We start from the raw sequence: 19,887 nt of genomic DNA on the forward strand, positions 1-19,887 counted from the left end.
CCATAGTTTAATTTTTTCCAGAATGTCATGCAGTTGGAATCATACAGTATATAACCTTTTTTGATTGGCTTCTTCTACTTAGTAATATGCATTTAAATTTCCTCTGTGTCTTTTCATATCTTGATAACTCATTTCCATTTAGTCCTGGGTGATACTCTATTGTATGTTAGTAACAGTTTGTTTACCCATTTACCTACTGAAGGACACCTTGATTGCTTCCAAGTTTTGTTAGTTTTGAATAAAGCTGCTGTAAAATCCATGTGCTAGTTTTTGTGTTGACATAATTTTTAAAGTCCTTTGGGTAAATTCCAAGGAATGCAATTACTGGAATGTATTATATGTTAAGAATATGTTAATTTTGAAAGAAACAAACTGTCTTTCAAAGTAGGTGTACCATTTTGCATTTTCACCAACAATGAATGAGAGTTCCTACTGCTCCACAACCTTGCCAGTGTTTGGAATTCTGGTTTTCTGTGATTTTAATCGGTGTGTATAGGTATTTCATTGCTGTTTTAATTTGCACTTCCCCAATAATACATGATGTGGAGCATCTTTTCATATGCTTATTTGTCATCTGTATATCTTCCTTGATGAGGTGTCTGTTAAGGCCCATTTTTTAATCAGGCTATTTGTATCCATATCATTGAGTTTTAAGAGTTTGTTGTATGCTCTGGATGACAGTCCTTTATCAGATATGTCTTTTGCAAATATTTTCTCCCAGTATGTAGTTTCTCTTTTTATTCTTTTGACATTGTTTTTTGTGGAGTAGAAATGGTTGGTTTTAATGAAGTCTAGGTAATTAATTCTTTTTTTCATGGACTGTGCATTTAGTGTTGTATCTAAAAAGTCATCACCAAATCCTAGGTGATCTTGGTTTTCGCATATGTTATCTTCTAGGAGTTTTATACTTTTATGCTTTACATTTAGGTCTGTGATCCAGTTTGAGTTAATTTTTGTAAAGGTTTAAGGTCTGAGTTTAGATTCATTTTTTTGGTATGTGGATGTGCAGTTGTTCTAGCACCATTTGGAGAAAAGACTATCTTTGCCTCATTATGTTGCTTTTGCTCCTTTATCAAAATATCACTTGAGTATATTTATGTACGGAGAAGGCAATGGCACCCCACTCCAGTACTCTTGCCTGGAAAATCCCATGGACGGAGGAGCCTGGTAGGCTGCAGTCCATGGGGTCGCTAGGAGTCGGACGTGACTGAGTGACTTCACTTTCACTTTTCACTTTCATGCATTGGAGAAGGAAATGGCAACCCACTCCAGTGTTCTTGCCTGGAGAATCCCAGGGACGGGGGAGCCTGGTGGGCTGCCGTCTATGGGGTCGCACAGAGTCAGACACAACTGAAGTGACTTAGCATAACATAACATATTTATGTAAGTCTATTTTTGGCCTCTCTCCCACTCCAGTACTCTTGCCTGGAAAATCCCGTGGACGGAGGAGCCTGGTGGGCTGCAGTCCATGGGGTCGCTACAAGTTGGACATGACTGAGTGACTTCACTTTCACGCATTGGAGGAGGAAATGACAACTCACTCCAGTGTTCTTGCCTGGAGAATCCCAGGGACGGGGGAGCCTGGTGAGCTGCCGTCTATGGGGTCGCACAGAGTCGGACACGACTGAAGCGACTTAGCAGCAGCAACAGCATTCTGTTGATTGAACTGTCTCTTCTTTTGCTAACCACACTGTTTTAATTACGGTAGCTTTATAGTAAGTCTTGAAGTTGGATAGTGTCAGTCCTCCAATTTTATTCCCCTCCTGCAACATTATGTTGGCTATTCTGGATCTCCTGCCCCTCCATATAAACTTTAGAATCTGTTGATAACCACAAAATAACTTGCTGGGATTTTGATTGGGATTGCATTGAATCTATAGATCAAGTTTGGAAGAACTAATGTCTTGACATTGTTGAATCTTCCTATCCATTAACATGGACTATTTCTTCAGTTATTTAATTCTTTTATTTTGTTCATCAGTTTTTTAGTTTTCCTTGTACTGATTGTATTTTATTTGATTTAGTTAAGTATTTCATTTTTTGTTTGCTGATGTTAATAATATTGTGTTTTAAATTTCAAATTCTACTTGTCATTGCTGTTATATAGGAACGTGACTGACGTTTGTATATTAATCTTGTATCCTACAGCCTTGTTATAATTGCTTGTTAATTCCTAGAGTTTTTTGGTTGATTTTTTTAAAATTTATTTTTAACCTAAATAATCATGTCATCTGTGAACAAAGACAGTTTTATTTATTCCTTTGCAATCTGCATAGCTTTCATTTCCTTTTCTCATCTTACTGCACTCACTAGGACTTCCACTATGATATTGAAAAGCAATAGTAAGAGGGGACATCCTTGCCTTGTTCCTGATTGCTTTAACTTTTGAAATTCATTGTCAAATTGTCATCTAGAAAGATATTACCACCTACAGGTGACCCTTGAACAACACATTGGCTAATCCTCATATAACTTATAATCGACCCTCCCTATACCAGTTCCTTTGAATCCATGGGTTCAACCAACACACAGATGGTGTAGTACTATAGCATTTAGTATTAAAAAATATCTGTGTATAAGTGGACATGTGTAGTTCAGATCCATGTTGTTTAAGGGCCAGTTGTAATATGCAGTAACATTGCATGAGAGTCCATTTCCCACAGCCTTACTAAAATTCTATCAATCTTTTAATTTTCCCATTCTGATAGATGCTATCATGGGTATATGTTTGATTATTATATGGTTTAAACAACTTTTCCACATCTTTTATTAGTCACTTGCATTTTTTGACTCTGTATGTTTACTTAGCTCATTTGCTCCTGGAGTATTCATTAATTATCTTCTTATTACTCCATAAGAACTCTCTCTATCTAAAGCATTAACATATTTTATATTGTAAATATCCAACCCTTTTCAAACCAGTTTTCTGTTTGAATTCTTTTAAACTGATGATTATGGAGCAAAAGTCACTTTGGTCATATTTAAAAAATACATTGCAGCCGTGAAATTAAAAGATGCTTACTCCTTGGAAGGAAATTTATGACCAACCTAGACAGTATATTAAAAAGCAGAGACATTACTTTGTCAACAAAGGTCTGTCTAGTCAAGGCTATGGTTTTTCCAGTAGTCGTGTGTGGATGTGAGAGTTGGACTATAAAGAAAGCTGAGTGCTGAAGAATTGATGCTTTTGAACTGTGGTGTTGGAGAAGACTCTTGAGAGTCCCTTGGACTGCAAGGAGATCCAACCAGTCCATCCTAAAGGAAATCTGTCCTGGGTGTTCATTGGAGGGACTGATGTTGAAGCTGAAACTCTGATATTTTGGCCACCTGATGTGAAGAGCTGACTCATTTGAAAAGACCCTGATGTTGGGAAAGATTGAAGGCAGGAGGAGAAGGGGACAACAGAGGATGAGATGGCTGGATGGCATCACCAACTCAGTGGACATGAGTTTGGGTAATCTCCAGGAGTTGGTGATGGACAGGGAGGCCTGGCGTGCTGTGGTTCATGGGGTCACAGAGTCGGACACGACTGAGCGACTGAACTGAACTTAACTGATAGGATGCGATCATTGTATGTATGTATGTTCAATTTTATCTTCCTTGAGTTGAAAATACTCTACCCCTTTTAATTTCATTTTGAAGCAAAGCACTTGGACACAAATAGCCTGACAGACTCAGGGATTTAAGATTTCTCTGAAATAAGCCACCTGCTTCATTAAATGAACCCCAGGGCTCTTAGGTCTACCACATGTTTGACCTCATATCTTTAGAAGCTTATTCAAGGGAACTAAAATTACTACTGATCTGTATTATAAGTAGGAATATTTTCCTAATAGTAAGATATGTACTTTTGAATCTGAATAATGCAATTTAGCATCTGTTTGGCACTTGGAGAAATTCAAAGAACTTTACAATGATCCATATACCAGGCCACTTAACTCTACAAAGTAAGGGTGACTGCCAGCCTCTTAGACCATAGTCTTAATCTCTCAGAGACTTTTCTTGGAGAGTAGTTAGAGGATCATTTACTTGACAATCTGTTATATAAAAAGGGTAAGGCAGGTTTTATTTTTATAACATGTTGATGTTACTTCTACATCCCTGTAAGGTATAAAAACACCAAACAGCAAAGACAGCAGCAACAACACAACAAAATTTTTGGAGGATATAGTCGTTAGGTAGTTGACCCTGGTTCATTCAGCCCTTCTAGGGCCTGAGTGAGGCACTGGTAATTGATAGTGGAGATGCCTTTTTAGTATTGAAGGACATACAAATCTGTTGAGAATAAAAAAAGTGCTCCCAGTCTGGCAGAAAGGAATCTTAAAAACTTCTCTCCCTGAAGAAAGAGGCGATTGTATCACTTTCTTGTGAGCATCTTTCCAATATCTGGTATAAAGGAGACAATTAATTGGATTGGATTAAATTAGTGAATTATCACTTAACCATCACATGCTAAATAGCCATTTCCCTCTGTTATTAGTATTACATTTGAATGACTTAAAGAAAAACAGAACATGAATACTTTGTTCCAAAGAAAACAGTATCTTCTCGTAGGAGAATGCATTTATTTTTACTCTGAGAGTATGTGACTGAAAAACAGACCTGGGTCTGATTCAGGCTGCCACTTCTCTCCAGGTTTGTAAATAAGGGGAAGGCTTTGTCTCTGCGTCTCAGTTTCCTCACTGGCATAATAAGTGAATATAGACTACTAAATCTTTGAGGACCCTTTAGCACTAGGATTCTGTGGTCTATCGGGTAAATAAATTCTTAAGACTATGATTTTTTAAAGAGTTGCCTAATAATAATTAAACTCATGCTTGTATGATCCAAATCTTCTGTTGGAGTTTTCAAGATTCTGGGTTTTAGTAACAAATCATTATTGGAAAAAAAAAAAAAAAAAAACACTAGAAAGCTATGTTCAAACCCTAATGATATTGGAACACTGTGGGTAAGGTACTTGTTATAGTGTAGTAATGTAACATGACTCTCCTAGTATTGCTAATTGATATTTTTATCCCTGTGAAAATACCCACCACATTTCTACTTTCTCTTTCCTAGAATTACTTTGCTTAATAAACTTGGCAATTGGGAATTTGTTGGACAAAATAAACTTTATAATTTTAGTGTTCACTAGATTGAGATCCTGGAGTAACCAAGCTTTTCATTGACCACACACATTTTTACTTCTGGGTAGAAGCTCTTAGTTTTAATTAAAATAAATTCATAAGTGAAAAAGGAAAATAAAAAGAAAGGAACAAAAAAAAAGTAAGGGTGAGAACTGAGAATGAAATCCTGCTCCCATGGTTCTGAGGAAAGATTCAGATATACTGTAAATCACTGTGAAGCTTTTCAGAGTTGCACTGCATATTTCCTGCCATTAAAACTAAGTGCAATAACCTAATTTGCAAATAACCCACACCCCTTGAAGTGATGGTGTTTAATTTAGTATCTTTGAAAAATTTAATGAAAACTCATAATAAGTCTCATTTATCAAGTTTTCCTATTTCTCAAATTTGATTTTTAGACTTAGTCTGTATAGATATAATTTTTATTTTTTAAAATATTTTTCCCTATTAAAATTTTAGTAGTTCACTCTCTTAAAAGCATGTTGAGCAATTTATAAGTTTTATTTTTTCAGTGTTGGGATGCATTTTAGCAAGACTATTATGACTTTTTTGCATCTTAATTATTCTAAGTCCTTTGATTATAAAAGCAAGAGGTTGGGGTCAAATTCTAGATGAAAATACTAGGAGTGAGACTAGAAAAACACTACATTTGTGAACTATTTTACTGAAGCCAGTAAGCAGTGAATAATGTAGCCATTTAAAAATAATTTAATAATATTTTATTCAGGTATCTCCTAAGTGAATAACCAAGGAAAAAATATTTCTCGTTACATTTTTCTTGGTTACTGAGTATACAGATGCTTTAGAAGTCCTATTGGAGATTAGAGTTTGGATGAACAGATATAATTTCTTAATTTTAATAGTAGCAAAATTGGTAAGTGATCAGAAGATAGGAAAGGAACTTGATCATGAAGACTAAGGGTTGAATGAAAAGATGATATCAGCTCAGCATCTCACAGCATGGTGTGATAGGAAGAGCATGGCCTCTGATGTTGACCAGACCTTGGATTCCTAGCTTATACCCTTGAGCTGTGTGACCTTGGGATATTATTTAACCTCTGAACTTCTTTGTCTGTATAATTGAGGTAATAATATTTACCCAGTAAAGTTGTTGCCAAGATTAATGTACATAAATACATAGCCTAACTCATAAGTGGTAATGATCACTATTGTTACCATCACCAGATTATTAAGATGATGATAATAATGTGATAATAGTTTATAATTCTCATTCCAGTTAACAAAAGGTATATTTTCTCTGCATGTGAGGTACTCTGGGTTACTAGAAAAGGACTAGGCTGGTTTCATTAGAAGCGTTTTTTTTTTTTTCTTTCTAACTCTAGATGCAGAGTTCCATGAACACCAAATGGATTTAGGATAGTAAAAAGAACATTACTTTTCATTTCTTTATTCAACAATGTTTATTGAACCAGGCACTGTACTAGAACTGGGCCCAGAGCAATAAGAATAGGCAAGGTGCTTATATTCTAGAAGGGAGAGACAGATATTGAATATAAGAAACAAATGAGCAAGATACTTTCATATATATTAATTTCTATAAGGAAAATGAAATTTAGCAATGATAGAGAATGACTTGGAGAAAGATTACTTTTGGTTATGTGATTAGTACAAAGAATTAAAGTAAGAGAAGGGAGGAAGAGAAAAAATGACCAATGAAACAATTACCAGTTGTTGGTAAACCTGAGTTTTATTGTGGGTAGCAATAACTTCCTGATGTAGGGAGTGACATTTAAGCTGAAGCATATTATTATACATTTTGTTTATTATTTGCCATTTTGAACCTTTCTTCTCTGGATAAAGTCCCACTCTGTTGGTTTGCAAAATATTCTGCTTGAGGAAATTGCTGGTACTCTTTGGATGCAGTCTTGCTGATTCTGCCCATAAGGAGTCATCTATAGGTACAGAGAGCCATAATACAGTGGGAACCATGTGGTACAGTAGGGTACTTCAGGGCCTTGGCAGGTGGGCTTTTCTCCCCATTCCACGGAATGTCTAAGGTTAGGTGAAAGTACAGTCATTAGGTGGTCCTCAAGGGCAGCGTTGGATGTTTCTGGATTGGGATGTTTGAGCAGATTTCCATGCTTTGTTTTTGTTTTTTTTTTCCCCCAAGACTTTGTTGAATCTCCTTTCCCATTTTTTATCTGAGTTCCAATTGGAGCTCAGGGTCAGGGACAGGGGGACAGGAGTACCATTTGCCTCACTCTGTCTGAAAGTGAAAGTCACTCAGTCGTGTCTGACTCTTTGATCCCGTGGACTATACAGTCCATGGGATTCTCCAGGCCAGAATACTGGAGTGGTTAGCCTTTCCCTTCTCCAGGGGATCTTCCCAACCCAGGAATCGAACCGGGGTCTCCTACCTTGCAGGAGGATTCTTTACCAGCTGACTATGAGGGAAGCCCCTCTGTCTAGGGAATCATAGCTAGTCATTATTAGATTATAGCCTTACCATTCAGGAAAAAAAGTTAAAGAGGAAAAGCCATACCTATAGAATTTCCAATCAAATTATTGCTTAGTATTGAAAAGATCCTGCTTTGCTATGAAATATAAAACACGGGATTGTAAAGCTGTTCTGAAGCTGACCTACTGAGGTGCCAGACCTTTGACACTGGTTAGAGATAGGTGTTGTAAATCCTGTCAGTTGCCTTGTTACTTAATTTTTTATTATCAGTCTATTCTGTTGTCCAGTGTGGTATACTTCATGCTTTTTACCCTTAATTTACAACTTTATATTTCTCTGGTTATCATTTTACTGTTATATGACAAGAGATCCCACAATAAGTGACTAAAATGAGTAATGTAAAAGCCAGAGTTTCTATTGTTTTTCTTTTTAAATTTCATCAAAAGTAAATCTTTTAGAGAGTAAAATTTTTCAGAGAAGGAGATAGATTTGTTTTTTGGGTGTCTGAAGGGCAAAGTTAACATTTGCTAAAGTTTCATTTCACACATGTAGACTGTTCAACTGCCAGTTTGGCAATTTGACATGTTAAAGTAATTTACCCTGTAATTAAATTATTTGACACGGAATATCATAACTTCTTTGGAGCGATAATGGGAGCAGGAGTGGGGAATCCCATGTAATTTCGTTTCTTATAATAAACAGGGAAAGTTCTTTAAATTCATCTTCTAGAAACCCAGGTTGTGCTGTTAATACTTGGGTGCCCTGCTTTGTATCAGTATGGTCTTACTAAGGACAACATAAGAGGAGTTTGGCTTTTTTAGGTATCACTTTCAAATGATACATTTTAATGAGTGCCACCCAGGTTCCTCTTTGACCAATATGTTGATTTAATTATTTTAAGCATGCAAATATAATATAATTGTTTCAAAGATCTTAGGTAACATCCCACATAAGACAACATTCTGGGCTATTAACCAGTTGTTAATTTTGACTGTGTTTATTTAAATCAAGTGGGAACAGAGCCCTGTGGAACTTTATGTGTGGTCATCAAAGCCCATAATCTCCTATAATTGAAGTAAGTTACAGAGAAGGTAAAATTGGTCATGACTCCTGTGGTTACAAGGATATCCAGAGAATATCTGATTGTTTCTTTTTATAAAATTGTGTAATTGCTTTGTAAAATATATGCAAAAATTCAGGCAATCAGTAAAATTTAAAATATTTTAAATTCTACATGCTGTAGAGAAGTCTACAAATATAAAAACGAGAAAGAGCTACTTTATATAATTTAAGTTATATTTATGTTCATTTTTATGACAAAGTATTTGTTAGTTTTTATAAATATTTTCATTTTTCAAATAAAGTTGCTATGGTTAGGAAAAAATTTGATAAAGAATTTATCAGAAAGAAGTTTAAATGTACATTTCCTTTAGGAATAATTCACAGAAACCTATGTTTTAATGCAGGATACCTTATATTCAGTCATTTTCATTGATTTGCTTAAATTTTTTTGCATAATATTATAAATTATGACACATTATTACTTGTTGACAACAAAGTTGAATATCACACATATAGTTAGGTTCTCTTGTTATTGCTGTCGTTCTGGCCATGCTGTGCAGCTTGCAGGATCTCAGTTCCCCAAGCAGGGATTGAACCCAGGCCTCAGCAGTGAAGCACTAGTTCTAACCACTAGACCACCAGAGAACTCCTAGACGGATTGTCAGTGTAGCACTTAAAGTTTTTTCTCAGCTTTTAATTAATTAAAATTTATTTTTTTAGTTGAAGTATAGTTGATTTACAATGTTGTGTTACTTTCTGCTATACAGCAAAGTGACTCAGTTATACATATATAAACATTTATTTTCACCTTCTATTCCATTATGGTTTATTCCAGGATATTGAATATAGTTCCTTGTGCTATATAGTAGAACCTTGTTGTTTATCCATTCTTTGTGTAATAGTTTGCATCTAGTAATCCCATCCCCTTAGCAACCACAAATCTCTGTGAGTCTTCTCAAATTTTTATTACAAGAAAATTTCCAAATGTATAGAAAAAGTATATGAATAGGCAACGAACATGCATATGTCTTTCACCTTAGTCCTCATAAGCATTTTGCCACATTTGATTTATCTTTTTTTTCTACTTTTTTCCCCTGTACCATTTGAGAGTTAATTGTAGACATAGTCCCCAAATACTTCATCTCCAGAGAACAAGTCATTATTCAACACAACCAAATATAATTTTCACATAGATACAATACTATTACCTCGCATGCATATTAGTTTGTATCCATATTTTCCAATTGCCCTAATAATGTCTTTTATAGCTTCTCCTCTGTTTTTTTTTCTTTCTTTCCTGATCCAATCATTGCATTTAACTGTCATGTTTCTTTAGTTTAGGACTTCCTGGTGGCTCAGACAGTAAAGTGTCTGCCTACAATGCGGGAGACCTGGGTTCAATCCCTGGGTCAGGAAGATCTCCTGGAGAAGGAAATGGCACCCCACTCCAGTATTCTTGCCTGGAAAATCCCATGGACGGAGGAATCTGGTAGGCTACACATGGGGTCGCAAAGAGTCAGACACAACTGAGCGACTTCACTTTCACTTCACTTCTTTAGTTTTCTTTATTTTAGAACAATTTCCAAGGTTTTTTAGTTTTTCATGGCCTTGACATTTTTGAAGAGTCTAGACCTCTTTTCTTTTCTCAAGTTCCCTCAGTATGGATGTGTCAAGATAGTTGCCTGATTATCAGATCAAGATTCACTCCCCCCCCCCTCCAAGAAATACATGGGTGATGTCCTTCTCAGTGAATCACATCATATGATTTAGGTTTATCCTGTTATATTTTAAAAACAGAGTACATCATGCGAAATGCCAGACTGGATGAAGCACAAAGTAGAATCAAGATTGCAGGGAGAAATATCAATAATCTCAGATATACAGATGACACCACCTTTATGGCAGAAAGCAAAGAAGAACTAAAGAACCTCTTGATGAAAGTGAAAGAGGAGAATGAAAAAGCTGGCTTAAAATTCAACATTCAGGAAACTAAGATCATGGCATCTGGTCCCATCACTTCATGGCAAATAGATGGGGAAACAATGGAAACAGTGAGAGACTTTATTTTGGGGCCCTCTAAAATCACTGCAGATGGTGACTGCAGCCACGAAATTAAAAGATGCTTGCTGCTTGAAAGAAAAGCTATGACCAACCTAGACAGCATATTAAAAAGCAGAGACATTACTTCACCAACAAAGGTCCATCTAGTAAAAGCTATGGTTATTCCAGTAGTCATGTATGGATGTGAGAGTTGGACCATAAAGAAAGCTGAGCACTGAAGAATTGATGCTTTTAAACTGTGGTGTTGGAGAAGACTCTTGAGAGCCCCTTGGACTTCAAGGAGATCCAACCAGTCAATCCTAATGGAAATCAGTCCTGAATGTTCATTGAAAGGACTGATGCTGAAGGTGAAGCTCCAATACTTTAGCCCCCTGATGCAAAGAACTCACTCATTGGAAAAGTCCCTGATGTTGGGAAAGATTGAAGGCAGGAGGAGAAGGGGACAACAGAGGATGAGATGGTTGGATGGCATCACCGACTCAGTGGACATCAGTTTGAGCAAGCTCTGGGAGTTGGTGATGGACAGGGAAGCCTGGCCTGCTGCAGTCCATGGGTCACAAAGAGTCAGACACGACTGAGTGACTGAACTGAACTGCTAAGTAGGAGTCTGCTGCCTATCCAAAAGAATGCCTTAGGTTAAGTTTGTGACATAAATTCTCTTTTTTACAAAGGTGGATTAATTTTGTTAATAATAGTTAAAAAATAGTCTATAAAGTCCTTTAAAAGTGAAAAGAGATACTGTAACAATTTAGTCTTCTATTATGTGTTTTAATAACTACAATGTGTATTTGTTGAATGAAAACTACTGATGAGTTAAAAATCACAAATTCTCAAAGAATTTGTCAGAGAACTAAAATGATTGTTGTACTGCTATTTAAGTTTTTTTTTATGTTCTCCTTCATTGTTTTGTTTAGAAAACAAAATGTACTAAGCTTGGAATAAACTGTTTGAGATATCTAGCATAAAAATAACCCAAGCAAATATAATTTTAAACTGTCACTGTTTATATAGGGTCACATTATTTCACTTGCAGTCACTCAGGGTTTGTATATATCACATTTCAGTGTAATGACATGAGCAGGCTCCGAAGAAAATACCAGGCAACATGAATTTGGTTTGACTAACAAATATTTACATGTCTTTGTATCTCTAATTATTATAATCTTTTAAGGGGTTTATGCTACATAGGCTTAATTCTTTCAAGCTTTATGTTGGATTAAAAGAGGTTGATTAATAGTATATCTAACTATAAAAATTATACTGCAGTCTGTCTAGATAAATGTCAGATTTGAGCCAGAGCTTCTGCAGGGAACAGGTGGACTCAAGAGCCCTGACACGGGCAGATGGCTGCCTGTCATGTGCATGCTGTCTTGTGTGATTTAACCTTTTCTTCCTTCCCCAGTGGGTGGTGTTGATAGAAGTCAGAGTGGTCATTTGATCTTTTAGGTTTCTCTAGTCATCTAGTTGGTACATTATACGAAAGAAAAGATAAACAGTGCTGCCCTTTGCTCATAAGGTTGGTGCCTCATCTGTAGGAGGAGACTGGTGGTTGTATGGTTGGCTGCTGAACCAGTCATGTGTTTGCTCGCTCACCGTCCGTGTCCTTTGGCATGCTTTTGTGGGATGGCCACCTGGAACTGTGGGTTAAGTAGTAAACTGTTTAAGGGACACCCTCCCCCTACTTCCTACCTGGCCTTGATCAAACTCCCTGGCCTGTCTGATCACAACATCAACTACACTATTACGCTTATTATTTTATATTTGAAGGATGTTTCCCTCTAGTCTCTGGTGAGGTCTTCAAGCACAGAGGCTATCCCCCCTTCCCCGCCTTTTTAAAAACTGAAGTATAGTAGCCGAACAATATGTAAGTTATAGGTATACAATACAATGCTTCACAGATTTTAAAGGTTATACTCCATTTATAGTTATAAAATATTGGCTATCTCCCCCATGTTGTAGAGACTATCCCTTTTTGATTCTTTGGATCCCCACTGTGCAGTCTGGTGCCTAAGTGAATTAAGAAAAAAATTGTGATGTCATTTGCAATGTGATAATTTGCTGATGATAATGTAAATAATTATTTGGGCTTTTATTTAGTATAACTGTTTGGGAGTCTATCAATTTTGCAATTAAACTTAATCCAGAGGAGTTATTCATTTATATGTTTATTAAAGAGTTGTTATCTTTTATGTAGGGCTGATCTACCAAATATCTCTCTTTTCTCTCCTATGGCTGCTATGCATTCTGAGTAGTTGGAGTCTGTGTCACACCAGTTATTGACAATGTGACTGTAATCCTTGGTTCCAGGCATTTGTGCCAGGTGCTGGTTTCCTTAGTTGCTAAGGGTTTTGTCTGTCTTATGCACATATGAAAGCATGTCTCATAAGTCTAAGCATGTGAATTAGCAGAGCTGCCATGGTAATGGTATTAGTAAAGACTATCCCTCTTGGGCTCCAACTTAAACTTTCTGAATTTTATCCCATGCCTCTTATATTTTCAGACGAAGGAGTATTATATAGGAGTTGTTCAAGGAGCAAGACAGTCAGTGAAACTGGATCCATTCCTATGAAACTGGGTCCATTCCTATACTACATAAATGGCTACCCAAATAGAGGTGTTTCTAAAGGTGTAAATTTCTCTTTTTTTAAAATTTATTTTTAGTTGGAGGATAATTGCTTTACAATATTGTGTTGGTTTCTGCCGTATGTCAACATGAATCTGCCATCAGTTCAGTTCAGTCGCTCAGTCGTGTGCGACTCTTTGCGACCCCATGAATTGCAGCACTCCAGGCCTCCCTGTCCATCACCAACTCCCAGAGTTCACTCAAACTCACGTCCATCGAGTTGGTGATGCCATCCAGCTATTGCATCCTCTGTCGTCCCCTTCTCCTCCTGCCCCCAATCCCTCCTAGCATCAGAGTCTTTTCCAATGAGTCAACTCTTTGCATGAGGTGGCCAAAGTACTGGAGTTTCAGCTTTAGCATCATTCCTTCCAAAGAAATCCCAGGGCTGATCTCGTTTAGAATGGACTGGTTGGATCTGCTTGCAGTCCAAGGGACTCTCAAGAGTCTTCAACGCCACAGTTCAAAAGCATCAATTCTTCAGCGCTCAGCTTTCTTCACAGTCCAACTCTCACATCCATACATGACCACTGGAAAAACCGTAGCCTTGACTAGATGGACCTTTGTTGGCAAAATAATGTCTCTGCTTTTTAATATAGATATACATATATCCCCTCCCTCTTGATACTCCCTCCCACCCCATCCCACCCCTCTAGGTTGTCAGCACCAGATTTGAGCTTCCTGCATCATACAGTAAATTCCCACTGACTATCTGATTTTACATATGGTAATGTATATGTTTCAGTGCTACTCTCTCAGTTTGTCCCACCACGTCCACAACTCTGTTTTCTGTGTCTCCTTTGCTGACCTGCAAGCAGGATCATCACTAATATCTTTTTAGATTCCATACATATGCATGAATATATGGTACTTGTCTTTCTCTTTCTGATTTACTCTGTATATTAGGCTCTAGGTTCATTCACCTTATTAGAATTCAGTCAAATGTGTTCAAAGGTGCAAATTTCTCTTGATGAGGTGGAAACATCTCTTTTATCCCCAGCTGTATTCTTCATACTTTATTAAAGTCTCATGCTGTCTTAGTTTAAATTTCTGTTTCCTAGTTTCCTCTCTACTGGAGAAAGGAGATAGGTGTTATATAGCCTTTACATATTGTTATAAAGTAGTTAAGTGGGAGTTTTTGCTTGTTGACCAGAAATTTAAGATCAATGGTGTATTTTCTAATTGTAGTATTGTAATTAAAATATGTAAATATTGACTAAAAGTAATGGCAATGAGAATACGAACAATTTTTAAGTGTGAGTTTTAGTTTTGAGGCTAGTTGATAAGCTGTGGGTTCCTAGAGCCATAAATAGATGTGGACAATAGCCTCTATCTTAAATAGGTGAAAACATATTTTTACAAACTCCAGGTTTTTTGTGATTTCATCAAGAATGATTATAGTTTCCTTGAGATTTAGTTTTCTTGTTATAAAACCCAGTACCTTCTCATTAAAAAACACTGGGGAATTTAAAAGTATGTTAAAATTAAATTAAAAAATAACCCATAATCTTAACAATTCATTGGACTCATTGTCATTTTGAATACTGTGAAGAAAATAAAATCTTTGTACCTTCTGAAAATATTATGATTCAAAGAACCCACATTTAGTGCATGCATTGATCCAATTAGCAAAATTTTATAGAATGTTTACTTTGTACCAGGCACTTTTCTAGGCACTGGAGATAGGGTAGTGACAAAAAAGTGCTTTCTCTCATAGAGTTTACATTTGATTAAAGGGAGACAGAAAATAAAGGAAAAGATAACATAAGATGGTAAAAGCCTTGACGAAAAACAAAGCAGGGTGTGAGGTGGAGAGTGGTGGGGGGTGTTAATATCTTTTAAGGGAATGTGGGAAAGTGTCTGATAAGGTGACATTTGAGCAGATATTTCAGAGGAACAACTTTCCAGGCCATGGGAATGGTAGGTGGAAAGAGCCTGGAGTGGCGTGGGATATTGATTCCTGGTTGGCTAGTAACTATGGCCAGCATTTATTGTGCACTAACTGTATTCTAGGCTTTTAAAATTTTTACAACAACCCAATGAAATGAGTAATTTTTGCAATTCCCATTTTGGAGATGAGGAAACTGATGTTTTAACCACTATGTTGTACTAATAAGTGCTATGATAGAGCCCAGAGTTAGAGTATGTAACTCAATTCTAGGAGGCCATGAAAATTTCCCAGAGGAGTTGCTGCTTGATTTTAGTCTCAGTGAAAGAGCAATCAACCACAGTTATTAAGTGAGAAGAGTATAGAATTCTGGTCTCATTTACCCTCCTGTCATATGCCCAGAACCTATAATAGTACCTTTCCAACAGTTGCTGCTAAGTCACTTCAGTCGTGTCCGACTCTGTGTGACCCCATAGACGGCAGCCCACCAGGCTCCCCCATCCCTGGGATTCTCCAGGCAAGAACACTGGAGTGGGTTGCCATTTCCTTCTCTAATGCATGAAAGGGAAAATGAAAGTGAAGTTGCTCAGTCATGTCCAACTCTTTGTGACCCCATGGACTGCAGCCCACCAGGCTTCTCTGTCCATGGGATTTTCCAGGCAAGAATACTGGAGTGGGTGGCCATTGCCTTCTCCAACAGTTGGTACTCAGTAAATGTTTGTTGAATGAGTACAGGTGGAATAGCATTTGCAAAGACATGGAGGCATAGAGAATTTAGGATTATCATAAAACTGAAATTAGTTTATTTTGACAGGAGCATGGACTGTGTGTTCAAAACAGCAGGAGCTTATGGCAGAAGAACTGAACAGAGGTCAGATCATAAACCTATTTTTATGAAAAGGCAATGAGGTACCTTTTCAGCAGCAAATATATACTAAAAATTGAGAAGCTATGGCGGAGATGGTCTTGGAGCCTGGGGAATGAGAAAATGTAACTATGTGAATATTTCTCTCTCTCTGAGAGAGAGAGAAGTGGCTGGAACTTTGCAGGAAGGAGGGATATGACCTATTTTTACAACACTTCGGACACCCAGTGTGTGGCATTTTTCTGATACCAACCAGCTCTCTAGCTCTCCAGATACCAGCTGGGTATCCTTCAATCCGTTCAATCCAATTCAGTTTTAACACTCCCTGGAGTTAGTGTCAGATCCTAAAAGTTAAGGACTCAGTCCCACAAAACTGACCACTTAAGATGCCAGGTGCAAGTCTTAGGTTGTCATGTCACCTGCCCTTTTGACCAACCAGCTATAAAATTAAGGGTTCCCACAACTCCCTCTTCAGGTTCAGTCATTTTCTAGAGTGACTCACGGAACTCTAGAATACTTACTATTACTCTCTAATTACCATTACTGGTTTATTGTAAACAATACAACTCAGGAACGGCCAAATGGAGGAGATGCATAGGAGAAGGTACTGGGTGAGAAAGGACCACAGAACTTCTATACCTTCTTCATGTGTGCAAACCTGCCAGCACTTTGTTTTGTTTACCAAATCAAAATTCTCCAAATCCTGTTGTTTAGAGTTTTTTGGGGTTTTTTTTGATGGAGGCTTCATTATGTAAGCACAATTGATTAAATCATGGTCTATTGGTTATTGATTTAATTCTAGCCCCTCTCTCCTCCCTGGAGGTGACGGTGTGGGAGTGGGTTGGGCTGAAAGTCCCAATACTCTAGTCCATGCATTGCTCCTTCTAGGGACCAGCCTCCATTCTGAAGCTAGGTGGGAGCTTCTAGTTACCAGTCTTCTCACTAGCATATAAAAGATGCTCATCATGCCAGAGGATCTAAGGGTTTTAGGTTCTAGAACAAAAATCAAGTATGTATTTTTTATTACATCACAAAGGGTGAGTTAGGGATAGGGAGAGGAGACCTCAGAGTACAAAGAAAGAACTAGGATTCAATCATAGTTGGAGAGATTTCAAAGGGTAGCTCAGAAGAGAAGTATTAGATCTGCTTATTAGATAGGGGAGAATTGAGAAGGGCTTTTTCTGGTGAGGAGAGGAATTAAAGAGGAAATAGGATGAATCCATAAGGGGAAAGGGCCACATTCCTATAGCTGAAGACAAGACTGCTTTGGCCTGATTCTGGGACAGGTTAGATTTTTAGCCTCAGTATCAAGAACTAGAGAATCTCAGCATAGTTTAAGGCTGAAAGTATTAGGAATCAGATTTTTCTATGCAGATTTTAGGAAACTTGTTAATATTTAATGAAAGGAAAGCTGGAATTATAAATAAGCATTGACCTATAAACTACCTATTTATAGATTGCTATCGAGATTTCCCCTACTATTAGTTAATTTAAGTTAAAGTTTCTTAAAATTTTGGACCATGACTCATGTAAAATGTGTTTTATATTGTAAGATAACATGTAATATACAGGGGCAAACACACTCTGAAAAGTTTCACAAAACAATGCTTATGTTTTCTACTTGCAGTGCTTTTCATTCCATTCTCTTGAAAAGTGAAAGTGAAAATGTTAGCCACTCAGCCATGTCTCACTCTTTGCGATCCCATGGACTGTCCATGGAATTCTCCAGGCAAGAATACTCTCTTAGCTTCTATTTAAAAAACATATTTTGAACCACTAAATTGATTCCATAATTAGGTAATGGGTTGGTACCAGTTGTTTGAAAACAACTGGTCTATTGGTTTCCTGAAATTTGTTGTTTGGTTGCTAAGTCATGTAAATAAGATAAACTAAAAATCAGTATGAAGAAGTATAGAAGCAAAGTAAAAGGGTAAAGGTCTTCTGTCCCAGGGCCTCAGTTCACGATGGGGAACACCAATCTCTTTCATAATGGCAGCACACAGAAGTGGAAGGAAGAATAAATCTAAATAAAGCATAAGAGGGAAAGTAAGTGGTATTTCACACTCTCCAAGATGTGCCAATGTCATGATATGATTGAGTAGTGATTGAGCAGTTTCAGGGTTTCTATTTGGTACATATTCATTTCTTGGGTGGACATTTCTGTCTTGAATATGGCAGATTAGTAGGAGAACAGGATGTTGACATTATATATTCATTTGTTCATTTATTCATTCAACATTCATTTTCATCAGATAGGGTAGATATTAGAAATACAGAGGTGAACAGATACATGCCCCCTCCCTTCATGGAGCTTAGACAAATGGGAGAGACCAACGTTAAACAAACATACACAAATATCTATATACAGATTGTAATAAATGCTGTGAAGAAAATAGACTGTGAGAAAGAAAAATAGGAAGAACCCAGTTTACATGGGGAGGGGCAGCTTTTAGGGAAGACTTCATGGATCAAGTTGAGATGTGAAACTTGAGTTGGAGTTAGGCAAACATGACTTACTTTTCAAAATTACTACATCATATGTTGTCATAAGCACAGAGTATTCCAGAATGCTTTGAAGAGCTAAAACTTAAGCTGTAGGAATAAGTAATATATCCTCCCAGAAGAAGTGGAAGGGAAGACTCGTGAATTGGAGAGTGAAAGTGAGCAGAGCCATCCAAGGCACCGGTGGTCAGGACAGTCCCTGATGTTGCAGGCTGCTGTCTGGTCCAAGAATGGAGAGTCCAGCATCTATTAATACCTTGCAAAGCAGCCAGGGACCATCCTTACTCTGGTATCTCTTGGAAACGGTCATTATCTTTTTCTCCCCTTCTTTTCTATTACCCCATTTAAGACAGTGTTAATGCCTCCCATTCCATGTTTTGACGGTGTGTAAAGTGGATGGGTGTGTTTTGTGACAAATTACCTTACCAACTGAGTATATATCCTGGGCTAGATTAGTTTCTGTTCTGTTAGAAATTATTTGCCCTTCCTTGAAACCTTCTGCCAATAGTTTGCTGAACTATTGGCTGGCATTTCTGTATTTAGATCCAGGAGAGTGTTTCTGTTTTCATATTAGTCTTTTGTTGAACACACTAGTTATGACATTTATAACTTTGGGGAGTGTCAGGAATGACTACATGTTGGTACTTAACAAGGAATGAAAACTTGAACAAAGAGATTGCAATCAGATATTTATTTTCCAAAAGACAAATATTCTTGGTCAGTTTTTCTGCCTTTTGAATTATACTCTAGATTTGTAATAAGATCATCTGTTCATGAAAGCGTATATTGGGTCTTGGCACTACATTTGCTTCTCCATAGTGTGTAGTATGTGCTTGCATGCTAAGTTGCTTCAGTCGTGTGAAGTTAAGTTGCTTTCAACTCTGTGCGACCCCATGGACTGTAGCCTGCCAGGCTCCTCTGTCCATGGGATTCTCCAGGCAAGAATACTGGAGGGGGTTGCCATGCCCTTGTCTAGGGGATCTTCCTAACCCAGGGATTGAACCTGCGTCTCTTAACATCTCCTGCATTCGCAGGCGGGTTCTTTACCACTAGCACCACCTGGGAAGCTCAGTGTGTGGTATAGAGCTCTGAATGTATGTCTAAAATGTTATATAAAAGATCACGTGAATCTGTCTCTGGCTGCCCTTACATCAGACATCATGCAGTGCAGGGGGAAGCTGGCAGATTGCATGGAGAATGGATGTAAGCTGCTCTGGTAGCCCCAAGTCAGTGTGTGCCTGAAGGGGCCTTGTGAAGATGATGGATGGGAACTAGAGGTGTGTCTGAGAACCCACATTTGGTGGATGGACCAGAATGGATATTCCTTAGTTGTTTTATGAAGTT

The 19,887-nt window shown here is 37.5% G+C and overlaps 1 protein-coding gene across 1 annotated transcript in view; it reads left to right on the plus strand.

Moving 5' to 3' along the window:
* The window catches only part of GALK2 (galactokinase 2), a 132,620-nt gene that overhangs the window by 63,101 nt on the left and 49,632 nt on the right, over positions 1-19,887 (plus strand). Inside the window, exon 7 of the mRNA XM_045162158.1 lies at positions 14,195-14,290. Coding sequence (XP_045018093.1) covers positions 14,195-14,290 — 96 coding nt within the window. The remainder of the gene's footprint in view (positions 1-14,194; positions 14,291-19,887) is intronic.

Source organism: Bubalus bubalis, chromosome 11 (assembly GCF_019923935.1).
Source record: "Bubalus bubalis isolate 160015118507 breed Murrah chromosome 11, NDDB_SH_1, whole genome shotgun sequence".
Classification (NCBI taxonomy): Eukaryota; Metazoa; Chordata; class Mammalia; order Artiodactyla; family Bovidae; genus Bubalus; species Bubalus bubalis.